The 26,067-nt window shown below is 37.3% G+C and overlaps 1 protein-coding gene across 1 annotated transcript in view; it reads right to left on the bottom strand.

Moving 5' to 3' along the window:
• Positions 1 to 82: 82 nt before the first annotated feature.
• PPA2 (inorganic pyrophosphatase 2) overlaps positions 83 to 26,067 on the bottom strand; it is a 136,672-nt gene continuing 110,687 nt past the window's right edge. Inside the window, exons 9-12 of the mRNA XM_007495842.2 lie at positions 24,322 to 24,407; positions 22,363 to 22,432; positions 1,899 to 1,938; positions 83 to 226 (exon numbers count right to left, since the gene is read on the bottom strand). Of these exons, the coding sequence (XP_007495904.1) occupies positions 189 to 226; positions 1,899 to 1,938; positions 22,363 to 22,432; positions 24,322 to 24,407 (234 nt within the window). The 3' untranslated portion in view covers positions 83 to 188. The remainder of the gene's footprint in view (positions 227 to 1,898; positions 1,939 to 22,362; positions 22,433 to 24,321; positions 24,408 to 26,067) is intronic.

The raw sequence follows: 26,067 nt of genomic DNA, 5'->3' as shown, positions 1-26,067 counted from the left end.
TATGTTGCTTCCAAGCTTTCCCTAAGAAATTAAAATGGCAATGAAGAGTCTGTATTTTGAGGAAATACTCAGGAGAGAAGAATTTGGGAATCCAGTGTTTATTTGTATATGGTTTATCGTGAGACATTTAAAAAAAGTGAAGGTTCATGACAGAGGCAGTAACTTGTCTGTAACCCTATCCACATCCATTACTTCTTAATAAAATGCCACTTGTTGATATCTTCATCTGTGAAGAGAGAATATGAGAAAGATGGATGAGAAAAAGGCAAAGAGAAAGAAACAGAGGGAGAAAGAAAGGCAGAAAAATAGAGAAAGAGAAAGACCAAGAGAGACAGGGAGAGAGGCAGAAAAATAAAGAGAAAGACAGACAGGGAGAGAGGCAGAAAGATAATGACAGGAAAAAAACAGAGATAGGGGGAGCAAGAGAGAAAGAGAAAGACAAACAGAGAGTGAAAGTGATAGAGAAAAAGAGAGGCAGAAAAATAGAGGAGAAAGACAGAGAGATACAGAGGGATAGAGGCAGAAAGATAGAGAAATGGAGAAGAAAGAAAAAGAAAAGGAAAGAAAGAGGCAAAGAGACAGAGAAAGAGAGAAAAGAAACAGAGGCAGAGAAAAAGAGAGACAAAATAGAGAGAAAGAGAATCAAAGAGGGAGAAAGGGAGAGAGACAGAGTCAGAAAAAGAGAAGGAGAAAAATTGTATTCTGCTTTCATCTGATACAATAAACAATGATAATCTACTAAATTCTAGGCTCTAAAAATATAAAAACTCAAAATAAATACTGCTTGCCTTCAAGGAGTTTATATACTACCAGGATACTTAAACAGGTACAAAAGCATCTAAATGGGAAACCTTCCCAATTTTATCTTTAAACATCCTTTCCCATTCCTCTTCTATGATGGAACAGAAATTTTTAGTTTCTCGCATTTTCTCAAAATTAAGTTAAGCTATGTCAGGAAAGTAAAAGATACCAGAGTTTGGTGATCTTTCCAGACTCTAATATCTTCACCCAGTAACAGCCCTAAAGTTACCATTCAAGCACTGGATGAAAGGATTAGAAAGGCTGCGACTCCGTGTCCAATACCCCAATTGGGCTACTTTTATGGAGTAGCTATTTTGTTAGCACGCCATATAAGGAAGACTGCTTGCTTTCCCATGAAATCATGTCTGTGGATGCGTTCCTTTATAAACATCTGGGATCTCATGGTAAGTAGTTCTCATTTTTTTACAATTTTCAAGTTGTAGGTCCTTCCCACATCTAATAGGAGCAAATGAACTAATGCATGTGAAAGCACTTAATACCTGAAATGTATTGTAACATATATTAAACATTACCATAAATGTAAGCTATCATTGTCACTTACTAATACCGTTACTTGTTAACAAAAAGCAAAAAATAGAACTAGTCCACATTTGGAAAAACAAATGCTGAATATATATGCTTCTACTTTTCACTTCTTACTAGAAAATGGTGCTTTCCTCTCAAAACACAAAAAAATACAGTGTTGTATTTAACACTTTTCCTAAGAAAACATATTAAACAGTTTTAAAATTCAATATGGACTTTTGATCTTTCAGTTAAAACTGAATTTTTGATGAAGAAAAAAATGACAAAGAAAACTGCCCCAAGCACAAAGCATTGTGTATCAATTTAAATTTACTCCAATTTACTAACACTTGTCAGTGCTTCGAAGAAAATGGCACAATATAATACAAGCATTATTATTTCCTTGCTTAAAAGTTTTGGGGGGTTTTTTGGTGGTTAAGATTACTGATCTGTATAACTGTAAATATCTTACAGCTCATTGTGCTTAGCTACTAGAAACTTTTCTGACTGGCTGATTTTTACTTTTGCTTCCAAACAATGAAGTTTATATGTAGGCCGTCTGGGTAACATACCTTCTTGGGAAACGAAATCTTTATCCACAGAAGCTGATGCCTACAAGAGAAAAACAAAAGGCCTCTTTTTAATAAAGACTTTCTGTATGGAATCTGGAGCCAGGGCTATTTTATTGGGAAATTGTCAAGCAGACAGGACACGCACATTTCCCCGACTCATGAGAAGAAGGATGCTATTCCCACCATTCTACTCTACTTTAAGGAGTGATCATTTTGCTAGAGCTAGGGTACTTCACCTGGAATCTTTGAACTTGTGATTTTCTTTATAATTGATAGCTGTAGTTTAATATAAATTATATGTAGGTAAATTATAATTTATAATTATATAAATAGATAAATTGGTTTCCTTTGCAATCCTCTGTATTTTATGCATTTAAAAATAATATTCAAAGAATAGGCTTAGCAGATCACCAAACACACACACAGAAGTTAGGAATACCTACCCTACAGGGATTATGACTGACCACGAGATTTGTATAAGATTTAAAAGATATTTATGGGTTTCTTTTTTTTTTTTAAGAAGTCACAAGGAGTAACTAAGGTGTTTGCTTCTGAGTATTGGACATGGATGGCTCGTTCCCCCCTATGCCCTTCATTTGTGTCCCCTTGAAAAACTGATGAAGTTCAACAAAAAAGAAGTCATTTACGTAGGTAATTTCTAGAAAGGGTTTTCAGATGCTGGGGCCAGCCAAGGTTCTCAGAGCTGATTTAATCTGGTCCAGGAAGGCAAGTGTAAGTACAGAAAAGTTTCCTGAGGGAGGATTCCACCCCCTACTTAAATCTCTTACACAAAAAGGGTTCTTTCATTGAGCAGAGCAGCACAAATTCCTAGTTGTCTGATCCTGTTGACCCCCAAGTGAGAGTGAGTCAGCAAGAACAAGGATAGCCAATGTCAGCACTCTAAAACAAATTCAACTCCATCATGAGGGCTTTCAAAGGTCCCCCTTTTCCACTGCTCCTTTGAAGAAACAGACAGTTCAGGTAAAGCCTTGTTTTTGTTCTTCTTCCCTTAATCATACCATGGGGAAAAATGTGATTTTGTAAGCAAAGAGAAAAAAAATTTAAAAGCTCACTCTAAAAGTTATGTGTAATTCACCTCAGAGATTTTCCCAGGACTCAAAAAAGAAGATGCTTTATTAAGCTTCCTTATGGAGCAATTGGTCATTGGGGGGACTGATGTCAAAGAGAATCATGGCTTTCCCTCTTAGTTTTACAGACAACAGCACTTAAAAATATACATGGAATAAACATCCTGTTATACAGAAGCCACTCACCGAGGCTGGAATCGTAACTGAATGAATCTAAATTGGCCTATTCCCCCCTTTTTAACTAGGGGCAAAGAGAACAGACCAGGACATATTAAGATTATTTTGGTCTCAGAGGCACAGTGCTGGGAATCTTGCCATCCAAGGCTTTTTTAGATAGCCATAGGGGAATTTGGGGATTCCTCCACAGTCAAGACTCTAAGGCTTGGGTAGAAGCTGACATGCCTGGCTGGGAAACACGTGACAATTCAGAATTCCCACGTGGTAAGGGTTATTTCAGGCCACAAACAACAAATGTTCATTCAGACTTCCATAAGCACTCCACTGGCCACAGGGTCCATATGCAGAATTTCCAGTGGACCTGAAACTCACTACATCAGTCACTACAAAGGCACTGGAAAAGATGGAAGAATCATTTGCCTAATGCTGTTTGTTTGTTTTCTGGTTGAAACAACCACCAAGGGACTTTTAAAAATAGCACTTTTCTTAAATAATGGTGCTGATCCAATGATACCAGATTTTAAGGTATCCACTGTTTCACAAGTCGCTGGAACAAATTGGGCTGTTATATATGGCACTGTTCTTATCTCCCATGAAAGAGAGAAGAGAGGAGTTTAAAAATGGGTATAAAAGCATCCAGGTATTCAACTGTAGTTTAGAGGAAATAATGGAGTAATTCTGTAAGGATAAGGCAAAAAAAAGGAGTATTTAAACCTTTCCCAAATAATTTGATTTGGTTTTCTAAATTAATTCACTGAAAGCAAGGACTCTTTCATTTTGGTCTTTGTACACCTTGCACTTAACTTAGTGTCTTAAATTTATTTTATTCATTCATTCATTCATTTATTTGTTGGTCTGTTTGTTTTTTAAAAACCCTCATCTTCTGCCTTGGAATCAATACTATGTACTGGTTCCAAGGCAGAAGAGTGGTAAGGGCTAGGTAATGAGGGTTAAGTGACTTAACCAGGGTCACACAGCTGAGAAGTGTCTGAGGCCAGATTTGAACCTAGGACCTCCCATCTCTGGGCCTGGCTCTTAATCCATCGAGCAACCAAGCTGCCCCCTTACTGCCTTAAATTTAGAAAGTCCTTAGTAAATGTGTGCATACATAATTTATTTCCCCAAAGGTGAATTCTACAGGGGAGTTTAATTGTTCTGAACACTGGCCCAACTATAACATCTCAATTTTGTAAGTTTAGACATATTCAATACATAATTACTAAACCTGATGCCTTCCGCTGATTTCCTTTATTATCAAAGCTTACATTTTAAAACTCTGAAAAGAAACAATTTAACTTTTCAATCGTTTAAACTTTGACAAGGGAATTACACTGGGAATTGGATTCTGAGATATTCCATTGTCTCTTGAAAAAAGATATTTTGAAATCTCTTGGTGGGTGGTGTCAAAGGATTTGAATATAAGTGGATGAGAAGAAAAGCTTAGTGAAAGTAGTTGTTTTTTTCTCCCTCAGTTCTACTTTTCTTAAAAAGTTTAAGAACTCTCCTTTGGGCATAAAATGTGCCAAGAAAAGAGAATATTTCAAACGTGGTGCTTCAGATGAGGAAGATCTATATTAAAATCAATTAAACAAATGTTAGTTTTGTACCTACTTATGTAAAGGGCAGTCAGATGGTGCAATGGATATAATGCCAAGCCTAAAGCCTTAACTTTGCTTGCCTCAGTTCCACTCCAGTATCTTTGTCAAGAAAACCCCAAAAGGGTCATTAATGCATTGCTGGTAGAACTGTGAATTGATCCAAACATTTTGGAGGGCAATTTGGAATGATGCCCAAAGGGCGATAAAAGACTGGCTGCCCTTTGATCCAGCCATAGCACTGCTGGGTTTGTACCCCAAAGAGATAATGAGGAAAAAGACTTGTACAAGAATATTCATAGCTGCACTCTTTGTGGTGGCCAAAAATTGGAAAATGAGAGGATGCCCTTCAATTGGGGAATGGATGAACAAATTGTGGTGTATGTTGGTGATGGAATACTATTGTGCTAAAAGGAATAATACAGTGGAGGAATTCCATGTGAACTGGAAGAACCTCCAGGAAGTGATGCAGAACAAAAGGAGCAGAACCAGGAGAACATTGTACACAGAGACTGATACACTGTGGTACAATCGAATGTAATGGATTTCTCTACTAGTAGCAATGCAATGATCTAGGAAAATTCTGAGGGATTTATGAGAAAGAATACTATCCATATCCAGAGAAAGAACTGTGGGAGTAGAAACACAGAAGAAAAACAACTGTCTGATCACATGGTTCGATGGGAATATGATTGGGGACATTGACTCTAAATAATCACCCTAGTGCAAATATTAATAATGTGGAAATAAGTTTTGATCAACATGTAAAACGCAGTGAAATTGCTTGTTGGCAATGAAAGGGGGGCAGTAGGAAGAGAGGGAAAGAACATGAATCATTTAACCATGGAAAAATAGTCTAAATTAATTACTTAAATATAATTTTTCAAATAAAAAAAAGAAAAAAGAAAATTCCAAATGGGGGTCATGAAAGGCTGGACATGATTAAAACAACTAACAACAATTTGAAAGTTCCCGAGACATAATAATGAAAAATGAGGAACTCTTTCCCCAAAGAAGTTTATAATTATACAAATATGTAAGTAAGTATAACACAAATTAGAATTAGAAAAGCATATGGGAGAGGCATAACAAAGGTAAAACAGATCGAGAAGAAAGGTTATGCTGGTATTAGGTGATTATTTTATATATTAACCTGTAAGACTCTGGCTTTGACAGATGGAGTTCCCTCTCCCAAGATTCTCTGGAAGGAAGGAAGGAAGGAAGGAAGGAAGGAAGGAAGGAAGGAAGGAAGGAAGGAAGGAAGGAAGGAAGGAAGGAAGGAAGGAAGGAAGGAAGGAAGGAAGGAAGGAAGGAAGGAAGGAAGGAAGGAAGGAAGGAAGGAAGGAAGGAAGGAAGGAAGGAAGGAAGGAAGGAAGGAAGGAAGGAAGGAAGGAAGGAAGGAAGGAAGGAAGGAAGAAAGAAAGGAAGAAAGGAAGAAAGGAAGAAAGGAAGAAAGGAAGAAAAGAAGAAAGAAAGAAAGAAAGAAAGAAAGAAAGAAAGAAAGAAAGAAAGAAAGAAAGAAAGAAAGAAAGAAAGAAAGAAAGAAAGAAAGAAAGAAAGAAAGAAAGAAAGAAAGAAAGAAAGAAAGAAAGAAAGAAAGAAAGAAAGAAAGAAAGAAAGAAAGAAAGAAACAGAGAGAGTAAGAGAGAGAGAAAGAGAGAGAGAAAGAGAGAGAATAAATAGGAACTGGAAAAAATTTTTAAAAGCCTTGATTTAAATTTTTTAAATTTAAAAATTTAAAATATTTGTGGGAAAAGAAACACAGAAGAAAAATAACTCCTTGATCACATGGGTCGATGGGGGAAATGATTGGGGAAGTAGACTCTAAGCAATCACCCTGATGCAAATATTAATAATATAGAAATAGGTCTTGATCAATGACACATGTTAAATCCAGTAGAATTGCACGTCAGATATGGGACGACCTTGGGGGAGAGGAGAAGAGGGAAAGAACATGAGTCTTGTAACCATGGAAAAATATTCTAAATCATCTAACTAAATAAAATTTTCAAAAAATAGAAAAAAATTAAAATTAAAGTATTCACAAAAAGTTATTCATGAAGGATGCATGTGTAAAAAATAGTGAATGCTTAAATGTACACATATGTGTGTATAAACACATGTATACACATGTGGATGTGTATTACAACAAATACATATTAGCCCTCTAAATAAAAGAAGGCCCAGAAAAATTCTTGCTTTTTTAAAAAATAAAATCTAAAGTGAATCTCGAGTGAGTGCTAGACCGGGTTTACCCATGTCCTGGTCCCTTTGAATTCTACAGGGCTCCAGTTACAAAGCCTGATGGAAAGTTAGCCTATTTAAATTTCCTGTTTAAAACCAGCAGCTGCTTGTTGCTAGAGCTGCCAAATATTTCAAAGAGAGTAGATAGCATATAAAAATAGAATAAATGAGAGACTTCTCATTATCCTAAAAAGAATTACAGAAACCAGAGGACAAGCTATTACTGTATCTGCAGAAATATTACGTAGTAGCACTGTATTTTCTTTTAAGAGATAGAACTCTGGGATTGTCTCTTAAAGCATCTCCCTCGTTAGGAATGGAGGACATGCATCTTTCTCATCTCTAAGCCAATGAGAATCTCTCCCATCTTCCTCACACAATTGTCCTCTCGCTCCCTTTCAAACAAACTTGGAATTATATAGTAGAAAGAATAAAATGGCCTTGAGGAAATTCTATACAGCTGTGTCATTTAATAGGCACAAGACATGGAGCAATGGGCAACCTCCCTACCCCTCAATTTCCTAATGTGTAAATTTAAAAAAAAATAAAAATAAATAAATTTTAAAAATTTTTAAAAGATATAAAGAGATAAATATCTTCATGATATCTTTAACCAGGGTGTTTTAAGCTAGGTCACACATAATTAGTACATTGAGGAAGACTTTGGTCCTTTTATCCATGTACATTTGAAATTAGCAATAAGCATTTCCTCTAAATTAGTGAAAAATATTCCCTTATCAGAGATTGTTTTAATGTATATATACATACACACACACATCCACGTCTATATTATCTCTCTAGATAAAATGATGTTAACAGATCCATTGCTGCTTTTTCTATATAAAGCATAAATCAAAGTCACTCATCTTCAGTGCTTCTCTGTACACTCTCTGCCAATAGACCCAAGACTTTCCCATCTTCCAAAACCTTCTGTTTGTCCATCCATCCCTGCTAGCTCTTGTCCTCTCATCTCTCCACCCTTCATGGCCAGCCCCCTTGAGAAGGCCATCCATGATCCACACCTCCTAAGCTTTCTTTCCTCTCCCTTTTGTGCTGACCCTCCTATGGCCTCACTTCTACCCTCTAAACTTCTCCAAGGAGACCCAGAATCTCTCCACTGCCCCATCGGATGGCATCTTCTCAGTCGTCATCCTTCTTGGCCTCTCTGCAGTCTCTGACAATGTCAATGGACGACAGTCCACTTCGCTTGGATGCTCACTTCGCTCTAGGCTTTGTTGTTGTTGCTGCTTGGACCCTGCTTCTCCTCCCACCTGTCTGATTGCTCATGTTGCTGGGGAGCAATGAATAGAGTGCCCATTCTAGAGTCAGGAAGACCTGAGTTCAAATCCAACATCGGATATTTGTGAGCTAAGTGGCTTCACCTGTTTGCCTCAGTTTCCTCAACTGTAAAATGAGAATAACAAGAGTAGAATTGTTGTCTCTATCACAAATAGGCAAGATGGCATAATTGACGTAAAACATAAATAAATGTCTTCACTTCATATTTTCAGAAATCTGGCTCTCCCCCCAAATGATATTACATCCCAGCCACTTTCTCCAGGACTGAGTTCATCAAATGGCCCCTAAAGTACCTGACCATGAGGAAGCATAGGCATGCTCATTGGTCTCCATGTGCCCCCACAACTAGATAATCTATCCCAATGACCAGCAATACCCAGCAAAACCATAATGCTATCTTCCATCCATCTCAATAAACAAAGCAGATGAATAATCTAGTCTACATCATCCATCTCTGACTAAAGAAGAGTTGGCTCTAAGCAAACACTTCCTTAAAGAAAAACTGAACTATGGGGACAGCTGGGTGGCTCAGTGGGTTGAGAGTCAGGCCTCGAGATGGGAGGTCATGGGTTCAAATCTGGGCTCAGACACTTCCCAGCTGTGTGACCCTGGGCAAGACACCTAACCCCATTGCCTAGCCCTTATGGCTCTTCTGTCTTGGAACCAATACAGAGTATTGATTCCAAAATGGAAGATAATGGTTTAAAAAAGAAAACAAAACTCAACTATGGCATCTGTCAAGGCTAGGGCCCCAGGTGAATGGTGTACAGGAATTCATGAGGAACTGCACAAACAGTAGGTAGGGGAAAGTTAAACAACACAGAGTGCCAGTGTGGAATTCTTGCCAATTTACATGTGGCTTTTTCATTCATATCAAAAGAACCTCTCTTTAGTGGATCAGGTTTGAAGTCTTAAAAAGAAGCAGTATTGACTTCATAGAACAAAGGAAAAATGCATCTGAGTCAACATCTCCACAAATATCTCTAAAAAAAATCTCAATCACATTTTAAGACTGTTCCTCCCATTTCACCTGGGGACACAACAGATATGTGAAAGGGTCTTTGTTTACCCTCCAATGAAATTTTTTTGGTTCCTCCTTCCCCCTGGTGAATTCCTAAATTAAAAATGAAAGCTTTAGGAATATCTGCACAAATAGAACTACAAGTAAGATTCCACTTTAAGTAAATAACTTGTCACAGTCAAATTTTTCATAAAAACAGAAGCCTGGTGCTGGAGTCTAGAGACAGGTTATAGTACTTTGGTTCTTGTTTTGTTTTAAATTTAGTGATATCATCTAGTTTTACTTGACTTACATTTCCCAAAGGATCCCCTTCCCATGCCTAGAAAGCCATCACCCAAAACAAAGAATAGATAGGAGGGAGAAAAACATAGAACAAAACGGAGCATCATGGCAAAAATGTCTGAAATCATAGTGTTCCACACCTATAGTCCCATCTCTACAAAGTCACAAAAGAAGATGTCTTTCTCATATTTCTACTTTAGAGCAGAGCTAGGTTATTAAAATTTTGCACTCTTCGACTTCCTGTATTGTTCAGATTTTCATTTGTTTACTCCTTACTAATAAATTAGGTAAAGTATATGCCTTTTTGCACACCATAAGAAATGGAAAAGGGGGGGGGCAGGAGAAAATAAGAAGAAAAGAATAAAGGAGAAAAGAAAAGAAGAAAAAAAGAATAGTTTGTCTCTTAAAAAAAAGTGGTATCTAAAAGTATAGATAATTAACTTTGTTTTCAAAGAGGACCAATGCTGCCATGAAATGACATCTTGACTTATGCATGAATTGGATTTAAGTGAGGCAGAGTTGTACAACACCATCAATCTCACCCTGTCTTCCAGAATCATTGAAATCAGTGGTAAGGCAAAAGTCAAGACAACTGGTGATAGCCAGGGATGCAGTGGATGGCCTTGGCATCAACATTTGACTGAGCTCTAAGCACTCCACAGCACCTGCTTCAGCCACCTTCATGGCTACTAGAACAAACTTTTCTACCCATTCCACTAGGGTAAGTCTTGACATGTTTGGTGTAGACATCTCCCTAACTCTCTGAAGGTTTTGGGACCCAGTTACCCACCTTCTAAAACCATATGGTTATGAGGTTGTTTTTAATAAAATTTCATGTTTTTAAAATATTGTGATGGTATGTTTGAGGCTGCAAAATGACATGTAAACTAAACAAGGCTGGTAATTCAGTGAGTGTTTTGCAGATGCTCTAGCCGTTTGCTTAACTGAGGTTAAAGGCTTCAAAGATTACTGCAAACTCAGTACCAACAATAAGGCAGAACTCTTGATCAAAAATAAGGAGTGATTTATAAAATCCCAAAAGAGAATTAGTTGATCTCTAATGTCTCTAAAACTATTATACCACGAATGGCACTACTGTAACATTTCAAAATATACTTCAGTTTTTTGGAAGAACAATTAACAGCATGTGGGGATTCACATTTTGTAAGAAGGGTCTTGCCAGCAGGCAGTTTCCTTCTTTGATTTTGTAGCCACAGAAACTGTGCTGATTAATAGGCTTGATCAAATAGACCCGTATATGGAAATGGTGCTGGGAATGCATATGTTGCTTAAGAACTCACACTGTATCAGAATTTGCTGCATCCACATTTGCAGGGTAGCACCAGGATGGGCTTTCTGATATAACTTATAGTTGAAAAGGGAGAATTCTATCTATAAAAGGGAGGGCAAAGGGTGAAAAAATGTGATTACTTTATAAAAGGTCAATAAGTCAAATAATTATGAAGTTGGCAAATGATTAGCATTTATAAGAATACTTCTGAAGACATTTGAAAACCAGCTCATCTCTGGAACCACATTTATGTACACAATCACAAATTTGTGTAATCTAAATTATATGTTCAAGTCTGAAAAACATTGACTAGTCCAGATTGGCTGGAAAATCAATTGTACAAAGGGAAATAAAGTTCACTAAGGCTAAAGAGATAGGTTAGATAAAGATGGTGGTGAGCCTGAAATGCCGGACTCACAAGTTGGTATTTTAACTGTAGAAGTAAGAGGGAGCTATGGAAGGCTGTAGAACAGGGGGAACAACAGGATCAGATCTGAGTCTTAAAGACATTATTCCAGAGAATTGAAGGGAGAGAGGGCTGGTGATGGAAAGACAAATTAGGAGGGTTTGACATCTGCATCCTGTTTACAGAGACCAGCTGCTGCTGCCATTGGCCAAACTATTATATCCTAGACCCCTAAGATGATGTAATGGTTCCATTCTGTCCCTCAGTTTAAAGTAACCTTGAATTTGGCAAATATTCAATCAATGAAAAGTCACCAAGCACCTACTATGTGCAAAGACTAGTCACTATAGCCATTGCTTTCAGTTTCCTGTTTCCTTTCATAAATTTCTATAATTGAACCCACTATCCTTATTTGCAAAAAACTTTGTTAATTCAACATTATATGTAGACACAGGTGATTCTTCTTCTCCTTGGGCTAAGACTCTCCTCTAAGCTGCCTGCAGATGGCCAGTTTCTCTCAAAATCAAGGAATGCCAGGAAGGATCTCATGTGCTGAATTACCATTTCCAGGGTCAAAAAGTCAAGTCAACCAGCATTTAAGAAGCACCTACTATGCACCAAGTATTGTGCTAAAATACTGACAGTCCTTGTAAAAGACTTGTATAAAAATATTTATAGCCTCACACTTTGTGGTAGCAAAAAAATTGGAAAATGAGGGAATGCCCTTCAATTGGGGAATGGCTAAACATATTGTGGTACCTGTTGGTGATGAAATACTATTGTGCTCAAAGGAATAATGAACTGGAGGAATTCCATGTGAACTGGAATGACCTCTAGGAAGGGATGCAAAGTGAGAGGAGAAGGACCAGAAGAACATTATACACAGAGACTGATACACTGTGGTACAATCAAATGTATTGGACTTCTCTACTTGCAGCAATGCAATGACCCGGGACAATTCTGAGGGACTTATGGGAAAGAACACTATCCACATCCAGAGAAAGAACTGTGGAAGTAGAAACACAGAAGAAAAACAACTGCTTGATCACATGGGTCGATGGGGATATGATTGGGAATGTAGACTCTAAATGATCACCCTGGTGCAAATATTAATAATATGGAAATATGTCTTGATCAATGACACATGTAAAACCCAGTGGAACTGTTCATTGGCTATGGGAGGAGGTTGGGAGGAGGGAAAGAACATGAATCACGTAACCTTGAAAAAATATTCTAAATCAATTAATTAAATAAAAATTTTCAAATCTAAAAAACAAAAACAAACAAAAAAACAGTCCTTTTTCTTATAGAACTCTTGGTCTAATAACTCTCAGTATACAAAAGATATATACAGGATAGATTGGAGATAACCGAGAGAGAGAGAGAGAGAGAGAGAGAGAGAGAGAGAGAGAGAGAGAGAGAGAGAGAGAGAGAGAGAGAGAGAGAGTCAGAGAGAGAAAGATCTAATATAGTATTAAGGGAGGAGGAAAGGTTTCTCAAAGAGGAGAAGCCAGGAGACCAGGATGATGAAGGAGAGTTCCAGGAAGGGGAAAAAGCCAGTGAAAATGCCTGGGGCTGAGATGGAGGGTTTTATTTGAAGAAAAGCAAGGAGACCAGAGCCATCAGATCAGAAGATATGACCCAAGTAAGGTGTCAGACAACTGAAAAGGGAGGAAGGGTCCAGACTACAAAGGTCTTCAAAAGCCATTCAAGGGTACCATAATGGTTGCTGTCATTTCCCAGATCCTTTACTGATAGTACTCAGTGTTTTGTTGTGGTAACACAAATTATTTTCCTAACATGCCACATCGTCATAATTCCTCTCTCTAAAACTGGAAAACCACAGGATGGCTTTCTTCTGGTTCTCCCACTCCTAACAGAATGTTAAACTTAATTACATTATGAGCAGTATGGCCCAGTGGTTCGCCCACAGATACTTCCTGTATTGGTTCCCGTTCACTTTTCAGTACAAAGTTCAGCATGTTTCCTTTCTTTGTGGGTTTTCAAATAACATCTTCTGGAAAGTGGTCCTTCCCTTATCCAAAAACCTCATCTCCTCCTGGCCCTGCCAAGTGGTGGAAATGGAAATGCCCCAGTCCTACCACCCAGTTGAAGAGTGTGTTTCCCCCATCACAGATGGTATTCCCAAAGCAGCGTCATGAGGAGCTAAACTGGGACATATATACTACTGGTTAATGAGCAGTTTGCTTCTTCTGGGTCAACCAAGCAGCCAGTGAAGCCTAGAATTTATTGTTTCCATATGGGCAGAGGACTAAAAGTAACCCAGGCAGGCTTGACGTATATAATGTCAACATCTGAAGTTGTACTGGGAAACCATTGGGCAAATTAAACATGAAAACACTACTAAGATAACAAAAAGTACAATAATAATAAATTGTTGTTTATTTTGTTTCTTATTTATTTGTTTATTTAAAATAAAACTAAGGAAGAATCTGGGAATGACTACCCAGATTTAGAAGTTCCAGTGCTGTTCTGAAGAGATGAAATGGGAAGGAATACTATAGAGTTCAAAACACTGACGCTGCAAGACAACTCAATGGACCAAACTTTGCAATGGTGGAGCTGATACAGTATTTGAAGATATGTCGGGATCACTTGTTCAAGTAGTTCCATGTTTTGTTCCTGAGGGCATTTACCAAAGTTACTATTTTTTTTTTAATATATTTTATTTGATCATTTCCAAGCATTATTCGTTAAAGACATAGATCATTTTCTTTTCCTCCCCCCCCCCACCCCCATAGCCGATGCGTAAGTCCACTGGGCATTAGATGTTTTCTTGATTTGAACCCATTGCTTTGTTGATAGTATTTGCATTAGAGTGTTCATTTAGAGTCTATCCTCTGTCATGTCCCCTCAACCTCTGTATTCAGGCAGTTGCTTTTTCTCGGTGTTTCCACTCCCATAGTTTATCCTTTGCTTATGAATGGTGTTTTTTTCTCCTGGATCCCTGCAAGTTGTTCAGGGACATTACACCGCCACTAATGGAGAAGTCCATTACGTTCGATTATACCACAGTGTATTAGTCTCTGTGTACAATGTTCTCCTGGTTCTGCTCCTCTCGCTCTGCATCAATTCCTGGAGGTCGTTCCAGTCTCCATGGAACTTCTCCACTTTATTATTCCTTTTAGCACAATAGTACTCCATCACCAACATATACCACAGTTTGTTCAGCCATTCCCCAATTGATGGGCATCCCCTCATTTTCCAGTTTTGGGCCACCACAAAGAGCGCAGCTATGAATATTTTTGTACAAGTCTTTGTGTCCATTATCTCTTTGGGGTACAGACCCAGCAGTGCTATGGCTGGGTCTAAGGGTGGATATTCTTTTAGCACCCTTTGGGCATAGTTCCAAATTGCCCTCCAGAATGGTTGGATCAGTTCACAGCTCCACCAGCAATGAATTAATGTCCCTATTTTGCCACATCCCCTCCAGCATTCATTTCTTTCCTTTGCTGTTATGTTAGCCAATCTGTTAGGCGTGAGGTGATACCTCAGAGTTGTTTTGATTTGCATCTCTCTGATTATAAGAGATGTAGAACACTTCTTCATGTGCTTGTTAATAGTTTTGATTTCTTTATCTGAGAACTGCCTATCCATTTCCCTTGCCCATTTATCAATTGGAGAATGGCTTGATTTTTTGTACAATTGATTTAGCTCATTATAAATATGAGTAATTAAACCTTTGTCAGAGGTTTCTATGAAGATTTTTTCCCAATTTGTTGTTTCCCTTCTGATTTTAGTTATATTGGTTTTGTTTGTACAAAAGCTTTTTAGTTTGATGTAGTCAAAATTATTTATTTTACATTTTGTGATTCTTTCTATATCTTGCTTGGTTTTAAAGCCTTTCCCCTCCCAAAGGTCTGACATGTATACTATTCTGTGTTTACCCAATTTACTTATGGTTTCCTTCTTTATGTTTAAGTCACTCACCCATTTTGAATTTATCTTGGTGTAGGGTGTGAGGTGTTGATCTATTCCTAGTCTCTCCCACACTGTCTTCCAATTTTCCCAGCAGTTTTTATAGAATACTGGATTTTTGTCCCAAAAGCTGGGATCTTTGGGTTTATCGTATACTGTCTTGCTGAGGTCGCTTTCCCCCAGTCTATTCCACTGATCTTCCTTTCTGTTTCTTAGCCAGTACCAAATTGTTTTGATGACTGCTGCTTTGTAATATAGTTTTAGGTCAGGGACTGCAAGGCCCCCATCATATGTGTTTTTTTTCATTATTTCCCTGGATATCCTTGATCTTTTGTTCTTCCAAATGAACTTTGTTATGGTTTTTTTCTAAATCAGTGAAGAAGTATTTTGGTAGTTCAATGGGTATGGCACTAAATAGATAAATAAGTTTGGGTAGGATGGTCATTTTTATTATATTGGCTCGTCCTATCCATGAGCAGTTAATGTTTTTCCATTTGTTCAAGTCTAGTTTTAGTTGTGTGGCGAGTGTTTTGTAGTTGTGTTCATATAGTTCCTGTGTTTGTCTTGGGAGATAGATTCCTAGGTATTTTATTTTGTCTAAGGTGATTTTGAATGGGATTTCTCTTTCTAGTTCTTGCTGCTGAGCTGTGTTGGAGATATATAGAAAAGCTGATGATTTATGTGGGTTTATTTTGTATCCTGCAACTTTGCTAAAGTTGTTGATTATTTCAATTAGCTTTTTGGTTGAATCTCTAGGATTCTTTAAGTAGACCATCATGTCATCCGCAAAGAGTGATAACTTGGTCTCCTCCTTGCCTATTTTGATGCCTTCAATTCCTTTATCTTCTCTAATTGCTACTGCTAGTGTTTCTAGTACAATGTCAAATAGTAGAGGTGATAATGGGCATCCTTGTTTCACTCCTGATCTTATTGGGAATGCATCTAGTTTATCCCCATTGCAGATGATATTAGCTGTTGGTTTTAGATATATACTGTTTATTATTTTTAGGAATGACCCTTCTATTCCTATGCTTTCTAGTGTTTTTAGTAGGAATGGGTGTTGTATTTTATCAAAGGCTTTTTCTGCATCTATTGAAATAATCATGTGGTTCTTGCTAGTTTGCTTGTTGATGTGGTCAATTATGTGGATGGTTTTCCTAATGTTGAACCAGCCCTGCATCCCTGGTATGAATCCTACTTGATCATGGTGAATGATCCTTCTGATCACTTGCTGGAGTCTTTTTGCTAGTATCCTATTTAAGATTTTTGCATCTATATTCATTAGGGAGATTGGCCTATAGTTTTCTTTCTCTGTTTTTGACCTGCCTGGTTTTGGAATCAGTACCATGTTTGTGTCGTAAAAGGAGTTTGGTAGAACTCCCTCTTTGCTTATTATGTCAAATAGTTTGTATAGTATTGGGATTAACTGTTCTCTGAATGTTTGATAGAATTCACAGGTGAATCCATCAGGCCCTGGGGACTTTTTCTTAGGAAGTTCTTTGATGGCTTGTTGGATTTCAATTTCTGATATGGGATTATTTAGGAATTCTATTTCCTCTTCTGTTAGTCTAGGCAGTTTGTATTTTTGTATATATTCATCCATTTCTCCTAAATTGGTGTATTTATTGCCATATAATTGGGCAAAGTAATTTCTAATGATTGCCTTAATTTCCTCCTCATTGGAGGTGCTGTCCCCCTTTTCATCTTTAATGCTGTGAATTTGCTTTTCTTCCTTCCTTTTTTTAACTAGATTGACCAGTACCTTGTCTATTTTGTTTGTTTTTTCAAAGTACCAGCTTCTTGTCTCATTTATTAAATCAATAGTTCTATCACTTTCGATTTTATTAATTTCTCCCTTAATTTTTAGGATTTCTAATTTGGTTTTCTGCTGGGGGTTTTTAATTTGATCGCTTTCCAGTTTTTTCATTTGCATTTCCAATTGATTGATCTCTGCTCTTCCTTGTTTGTTAATATAAGCATTCAGGGATATGAATTTACCTCTGATTACCGCTTTGGCTGCATCTCAAAAGGTTTGAAAGGATGTTTCGCCATTTTCATTTTCCTCGATGAAATTATTGTTTCTATGATTTCTTCTTTAACTAAACGGTTTTGGAGTATCATATTGTTTAATTTCCAATTGGTTTTAGATTTGGTTTTCCATGTACCATTACTAATCATTATTTTTATTGCCTTGTGATCTGAGAAGGCTGCATTCATTATTTCTGCTTTTCTGCATTTGTGTGCTATGTTTCTGTGACCTAATGTATGGTCAATTTTTGTGAATGTGCCATGTGGTGCTGAGAAGAAGGTGTATTCCTTTTTATCCCTATTTATTTTTCTCCATATGTCTATTAATTCTAATTTTTCTAAGATTTCATTCACTTCTTTTACCTCTTTCTTATTTATTTTTTGATTTGATTTATCTAAATTTGATAATGGTTGGTTTAAGTCTCCCACTAGTATGGTTTTATTGTCTATTTCTTCCTTCAATTCTCCTAGTTTCTCCATTAGAAATTTGGGTGCTATATTATTTGGTGCATACATGTTGATTAATGATATTTCCTCATTGTCTATAGTCCCTTTTAACAAAATATAATTACCTTCCCTATCCCTTTTGATCAGGTCTATTTTTGCATTGGCTTTATCAGATATCATGATTACCACTCCTGCCTTCTTTCTATCAGTTGAAGCCCAGAAGGTCTTACTCCATCCTTTAATTCTGACCTTGTGGGTGTCAACCCGCCTCATGTGTGTTTCTTGAAGACAACATATGGTAGGGTTTTGGATTCTAATCCATTCTGGTATTCGTCTACGTTTTATGGGTGAGTTCATCCCATTCACGTTCAAAGTTATGATTGTCATTTGTGGACTCCCTGGCATTTTGATTGCCTTCCCTAATTCTAACCTTTTCTTCTTCGGCTCTACCTTTTAGTCCAGTGATTTACTTTGAAACAGTCCCCCTTGTCCCCTCCCTTGATGTTTCCCTTTTTAGTCCCTCCCTTTTTGTTCCCTCCCCCTCCCCCCTCTCTTTCCCTCCCTTTTTGTTCTCCCTCTCCCCCTCCCCCCCTTGGTTTTCCCTTCTCCTTACCCTTGTTGGGTAAGATAGAATTCAAGATCCCAATGGATCTGGATGTTTTTCCCTCTCAGAGCTGATTTCCCTGAGATTGAGGTTTAAGTAACCCCCCCCTCTCTTCCTCTCCTTCTTATAGGAGTTTTCTTCCCCTCCCCTTCGCATGTGAATCTTTGTGTGAGAATGATTATTCTATTTGGTCTTTCTTTACCCCCTATTTATACATTACATTTTCCCCACATGTTAGTATACATAGGTTGATATAAATGTAGTCCTTATAGAAGAGAGTTTGAGTAAAAGAAGAAGATAACATTTTCCCCTTTCCTTAATATTTACCTTTTCAGGTATTCCTTGCTCTTTGATTTTCGGTATCAAACTTTCCACAGAGCTCTGGTCTTTTCTTTGCAAAAAGTTGGAAGTCTTCTATTTTGTTGAATGCCCATACTTTCCCTTGTAAGTATATAGTCAGTTTTGCTGGGTAGCTGATTCTTGGTTGGAGACCCAGCTCTCTTGCCTTTCTGAAGATCATGTTCCATGCCTTACGATCATTCAGAGTAGAACTTGCAAGGTCTTGGGTGACCCTGATTGGCATTCCTTTATATCTAAATTGTCTTTTTCTGGCTTCCTGTAGGATTTTTTCTTTTGTTTGATAGCTTTGGAATTTGGCAATTACATTCCTGGGAGTTGTCTTTTGGGGGTTTAGTGTAGAAGGTGTTCTGTGAGCTCTGTCAGTGGCTGTATTGCCCCCTTGTTCTAGAATCTCTGGGCAATTTTCTTTGATTATATCTTGTATCACCATGTCCAGTTTGGTGTTTATTTCTGGCTTTTCTGGGAGTCCAATTATTCTTAAATTATCCCTTCTCCCCCTATTTTCCAGATCTATCACCTTGTCGGTGAGATATTTTATGTTCTCTTCTAATTTCTTGGTATTTTGGCTTTGCTTTATTAATTCTTGCTCTTTTACACGATCGTTGTCTTCCAGCTGCCTGATTCTGGCCTTTAAAGCCTGGTTTTCTTTTACAGTTTGGTCAAACTGGTTTTGTAGATGCGTGAATTTCTTTTGCATTATTTCCAACTTTTCCTCCCAGAAGGCTTCCATCTTTTTGGTCATTTCTGATTCAAATTCTTCATAGGTTTGTGGAGAGTTTCCATTTCCTTTGGAAGGTTTTGGAGCATTTTCTTTTATATTATCTTCTGTCTGCTCTGTATTTTGTATTTTGGCTCCATAGAATGTGTCCAAAGTCGCCCCTTTCTTCTTATTTTTCTTGGTATTTTGGGGCTTCTGTGGTTCTGTGGAGTTTGCCATTTCTGAATGTGGAGGATTAGTTTTTCTTGTCTCTGTCTGGTGTTCAGAGGCTTTAGTCCTGGGCAGATGGTTCTATGAGCTTTCCCTGGGTTAAACTGAATATGCCTCACTGGAACTGGAATGGAAGGGTTGGACCACGAGGCCACACTCTCCCCCCGGCTCGCTTTCCGGAAGTTGCCTTCAGAATCGCTGGCCGTGAGGCTGTTTCGTTGGCCTGCGGGGGGATGGGCTGCAGCTAGCCCAAGCTCCGAGGGCGAGGACTTTCACTGAGACTTGGATAGCAGGATCCAGCCCGTGAGGCTGTCTTGCCCGCCCTGAGGGTTGCTGTTGTTTCGACCAGCTCTCTGCAGCGGAGCCCCAAGGCAGTAACTTTCACCGGGACTGTAGAAGGCCCTGAGGGTTCTGCTCTCTGAGCCCGGCAGGGCTGCGGCTTCCGGGAGCCTTGGACTCTGCGCTCCTACCCCTGAGGTCCGAGGGATCTCGGGTTCTGGCTTTTAAGGGGAGCCATACCTTTTGATCCGGGTCCAGGTCCAGGAGGAGGGTTCCCAGGGTCTGTGCTGTTGATCGTTTTGAATTTCGGCGCCTTAGGAGCTTATCGTTTGAGATCGGTGGGGAAGGGTTTTCAGGAGATCTGAGCTTTAGCTTTCTCTAAGCCGCCATCTTAACCGGAAGTCCAAAGTTACTATTTTTTAACTTTTTATAAGCATACTTTTTAGAATAATGTGATTCCTTGGCATTTGGGGAGTTCAGTGGACAAAGAACTAGACTTAAGAGTGCTGAGTTCAAATACTGATATTTATTAGCTATGTGACTTTGAGAAAGTTGCCTGACTTCTCTCAGACTCAATTTCTTCTTCTATAATATGGGGGAAATGATAGCATTTACTTAGCATATATAATAAATAGAATATATATATTATATATACATATATAATTTACATATTAAAAAGCGTACAGAAACCCTACTTTACAGAAAATGAAACTGCTTTTGTTTTGAGGGTCAGATGAGATAATACATATAAAATACTCTGCAAAACTTAAAGCTGGTAGCTAAATGATACAGTGGATAAAGGGCCAGGTCTGGAGTAAGGAAGACTTATCTTCCTGAGTTCAAATCCAGCTTCAGACACTTACTCACTATGTGACTCCAAACAAGTCTCTTAATACTATTTGCCTCAGTTTCCTCATCTTTAAAATGAAGGAAACGGCAAACCACATCAGTATCTTTGGCAAGAAAATCCCAAATGAGGTCACAAAGAGTTGGGCAGGGCTGAAAAATAACTGAACAACAACAAAATTTAAAGTGATCTACTTATCATCATCATCATCATCACCCTCGCCATCATCATTATTACCATTATTATAATTAATCACTCTCTGTTCCCATTTCCTGGCACTGCCACTGCAGAAGCATAAGAGAGCTTCACAGGAATAAGAACCTTTACATTTTTCTTCATTTCATATATGAACACAACCAAATAATTCATTACACACAAGTGCATTTACAAGATTATCTCCTCTGATCCCTCACAAAAACCCTGGAAAGTAAGCCCTGGTAAGTGTTTTTATTTTCTCCATATTTTAAAGATGAAGAAAATGAAACTGAAAAAGATCAAGGGTTTGTCCATGGTCACACAGTCAGTGAGAAGGCACAATCCAGGAGGGCCACCATCTTTTTTTTTCTTTTTAATTCCAGTTTGGAAGACTCTAACAGGTGTAACAAGCATACTCTTTAAGAAAGCACAGGTGCCTCAATTCTATGAAAAGGCATAGAAATAGGACTTTTATAAAGCATGTAAGTTTTTAGAAAATTTTCAATTTACATGTGGGATCTTTGGCCCTAGAATTTTTCTATTTGCTGTCTCCTGCTTTAAAAACAAATAAAAAGGAAACATATACTTTTACCATGACATGGCTTGGTTTTCTGAACATTCACCTGTTTGCTCAATATCTTTCAAATATAAAACTTGAAATGAATAATAAAGTAACTCCATGGACAGGATTTCAGGAGGAAATACAGAAAGTCAAGACTATTGTAAAAGCTTGAAAAAAAAAGAAGTTTGTGATCTGAATTTTACTCAAGTATTAGATAAATGGTTTTCTTAAGAAAAAAATTAAGATCTTCAATATTTCATTTTTTCTTGCACCAAAAAAAATCTGTAACACAATTCCACAATAATAAGAGAAAAAAAAGGCTCAGCCCCAGTGATTAGATAGCACTGACAGCCTGTCTCAGTCTTAGTCTCAGTCTTAATGGGTGGTAACTCATAGCAACACCGCATCAGAGACCATATTACACCCAAGTAACAATTCATCTTGCTACCTGATATTAAGAAAAGGAGAATCATAGGAAATCATCTCAAAATTAATGGGCCTTCGGGAAAATACAATTAAGATTCCCGGAAAGGATTTTAGGGTTATCTGATTATTGCTTGGTGGATTTGGAGGGTGGGATTGGGGGTAAGATCTCAAAATTGTTGTTTTTTAACTGCTGCATCAGAAAATGCCTGGCTTTTGGGGTATTTGGTCTCATTTCACTGCTGGATTTTCAGAGCATTCCTCCCACATGATATAGAACAAGCTAAAATATATGACTTACAAGTAAAACCCAGGGGAATTGGGCATCAGCTACCAGAGAGGGTTGGGGGAAAAAGAGCATGAATCTCATAACCATGGAAAAATATTCTAAATTAACTAATTAAATAAAATTTTCAAAAAAAAATTTATGTCTTGCCTTTACCCCTTACCTTCTCCACTATGGATCTAGCTTCCTCTTCACTGCAACAGTAAGGGCTATCATTTATCTTCACATTGACACTGAAAAAGAAGAATGTTGATAGTAAACAAGGAAAATGATGAACAAAAATAACCAAACAAAAAAAATGCACCCAAGCAGTTTGCTTAAGCACAAACCCTCAGACTAGGTATGAAACTATGTATGAAGTGAAATCATTTCAGAGTTAAAGTTCCAGTACGCATTTTTAGGCAAAGTTGCAAAGATAATTTATAAGACAAATGTGTGCCCCAAATTATAGGTTTTTTAGAATTAGTGTTTGAAAAAGGGAATAAACTTCTTGTGCTCATCTAGAATGTGGCAGGCTTATACATTGATACTTTGTCACCATTAAATGAAAAAAAGGAAAGTGAGAATAAATAAGCTTAACTGTAGCAAAAGGTTTACATGATCTATAAGAAGAACCAGAATTGGCCGCCATTATGATGGGCTTCTGAAAGAGATTGTAGAATCTCTCTCCAGTCTGGAGATTGAGAACTAAGGGTGGGCAGGGAGACAGCTTGGTCCTCTCCAGGTCAAGCAGATCTTTGATGACCTTAACAGAAAACATTTTGGCACATTCCATGCAACCCTAATGTTTTAACCCAATTTATTTTATTTATTTGTTCATTTGCTTATTTAGTTTATTTATGAGAAAAAAAGATAATTTTACACAGAGATAGTAGAATATTTTAGCTTTAGTTAGATGCTCAAGTCACATCAATTCAATTCAAAGTGGCGTGAAGAGAGGGCTGGCTCTGGAAAACCTGGTGCAGTCACTTGCTATCCCTATGTCTTTGGGCAGCCACTTTAATTTTTCTGAAAAAATAAGATAGCTAGGTGGCACACTTGATAGAGTACTGGGCTTAGAATCAAGAAGACTCACCCTCCTGAGTTCAAATCTAGCCTCACATACTTATAAGCTGTATGACTGTGGCCAAGTCATGTAACCTTGTTTGCCTCAGTTTCCTTATCTGTAAATGAGCTGGAGAAGGGAATGACAAATCACTCCAGTATCTTTGCCAGAAAAACCAGAATGGAGTCACAAAGAATCAGACATGTCTGAACAATAACAAAAAATATAAGAGTCAGACTAGATGGCTTTTAAGGACTCTTTTAGGTTCCTAATTCATATGATTTTATGATTTGACAACTCAACCCTCACTTATTAAGTATTTGCTATGTAATGGGTATAGCAGAAGGTTTAAAAAATTGTGCCTGCCCTCACAGAGCTAACACTCACCTGGATAGGGGTTGGGTTATTTTAGAAGCATTCTTCTATGCATATAGCATCAGTCCTCAATGCTTCTCACAAGAGTTTGCTAAAATAAAGGAAAGCTTTCGTCTAACAAAAAATGAAGGCTTTCACATAATCCTGACCACCTGTTCTTAAATAGACTCAAAAGTGACATTACCCGAAAGGTAAATTTTGTCTTCTGAAAGAGACTCGTTTGTTTGACAATTTGGTTCCATTTTCCCCCTAAAAATGCAATCTTATAATTCACCAAAAGTAAACATGTACCAGTTATTCTCCATTATTGGTTAAGAAAAAGCTTGATGTAGTCATTATAAAAACTGACTGAATGTCTACATGCTTTTGTTCTTTGGTCCTCACCTTTTGTCTTAGAATCTAGACTAGGTATTGGTTCCAAGGCAGAAGAGAGGTAAGGGCTGGGCAATTGGAATAAAGTAACTTGTCCAGGATCACATAGTCAGGAAGTATCTGAGGTCATATTTGAACCCAGGACCTCCCATATTTAGGGTTGGCTCTCTATCCACTGAGCTACCTAGCTATCCCCTTACATGCTTTTAAAAATATCTATATTATCAGTTTAAAAGACCTTTAAAAGTCAGAGAAGGGGATGGCTCATAATCATCATACACTGATAAGTAAAATAATATAAAATATAACTCAATTAGGCCAGACTCTTACCATTTTATACCTCCTTGATCAATTTCTTTATGAAGCAAAGCTTTCCAACATTTGTGAGTAGATTCGATTACTTCATGGGCAAAATCCTAGGTTACCAGCAAAAGAGATAGATTAAAATAGCTATATTTATTTTGTGATCAATGTGATATATTTATTCTAAAGACAAACACATGAATAATTCCAGCAAATTTGTTAAAAACCAATTTAGCACCAAAGTGCATTATGCACCAATTTTGGAAAATTTAAGTCACATCAAAGTGATTTTAAATTCCCTCCTACTTTTGGAATTTAATTTTTAGTAACATTGGCTAGTATTACATAGTCTAATAACTCTGTAATCAATGACATTTGCCACAAAGGTGTAGATGATACTTAGTCAAAGAGCACTGGAGCTTATGGAATATTTCTTCCTGTGCCTTAGAACTCTAAAATAGGAAATTACTTGATTTTTTTTCTCAAAGTAATGTGATTTTCCATTTTTCAACATCAGTGATTTTACCACCCTTCAGCCCCCCACTTGCGCCCCACCCCACTCCGAAAACTTTGTATTAAAACCAAATGGGAGTGACATCTATAGTTTTTCACCAAAACTAGAACTTGACCTTCCAAAGGACATCTATATAGATTATCCTAAATGAAGGGGGAAAGGAAAATTATCTGAAGAATTCAGATGTTCATTCTAGGAAACAAAACCCATGCACTAGAAAATTTCAGGCAAAATCTTTTCATTTTAATTATTCTAATTAATAACTATTGGGTTAGTTAGAACTAGTCTTAGCATCCGTTTGTATTGTTTATTTTTTTAAAAGCTATGAGAATATGGGGGGGGGGGGGGGGGAAATGGAAGCCATCTCTGTAACTATCTGAATTTGATAGGTTATATTTTCTCTGCAACATCTGGAAACCACAATTTAAAGCAAAAACTTATTTAGAACTAAATTTAACTTATTTAACTAAACTAACAACTTCAAATAACAATAAATACAATTTGCTTGCATCTAAAACTATTTCTGATTTTAAAAGTCAACATGTAAATAACACTATGATAAACTATTAGTTATTCCTACCATGTCATACCATACCCAGTTCTGCTTTCCTCCTTTGTCCATTCAGGCTTACTGTTTATGTACATTGTCCCTTTTACACAATCATACTGTATAAACAGTTTTGGGGTTCTGTTTTCCCCCCTTTATGTTATTTCACATAAATCTTTCCCTAATTTTGTCCTTATACTTATCATTCTTAGTTACATTCTGTTTAGTTACACTGCTCACCCATTACCAAATAGGACCGAAAGGGATGATTAATTTTGTAATCCAGAATACTATGGAAAAAGATTTAGCCAGTTTGCAAATACATTGGCAATGTAAAAGTGTGACCATTTCTTTATAATTTGCCCAGCATTTAATTAGTCATTTATTGTTATTTTGGATAATTTACTGGATTCCATATGTGAAATGGAAGAAGTAGAAAGTAAAACATAAAACTACTGCCTAGCACAAAAATTATGCAAACTACACAGTTTTTGCACAAAAAAAGAATAATGTATTTTGTAGAAAACTTAGTCTGTATAAAAAATGTATATAGATAGATTTGGCCTGGGGGGGAAAAGCAATCATAAAATCCACATGGAGGTTTGAGGTGTTTCACATAGAGTGAAACATCATTTGCATCATACTAATTTAGAATATTTGGTGATTCAAATCTGGAATAGATAATTTTTGAGGGGAAAGTTGAAACTTTTTC

Source organism: Monodelphis domestica, chromosome 6 (genome assembly GCF_027887165.1).
Source record: "Monodelphis domestica isolate mMonDom1 chromosome 6, mMonDom1.pri, whole genome shotgun sequence".
Lineage (NCBI taxonomy): Eukaryota > Metazoa > Chordata > Mammalia > Didelphimorphia > Didelphidae > Monodelphis > Monodelphis domestica.
This window is presented reverse-complemented; position numbering and strand designations above follow the sequence as displayed.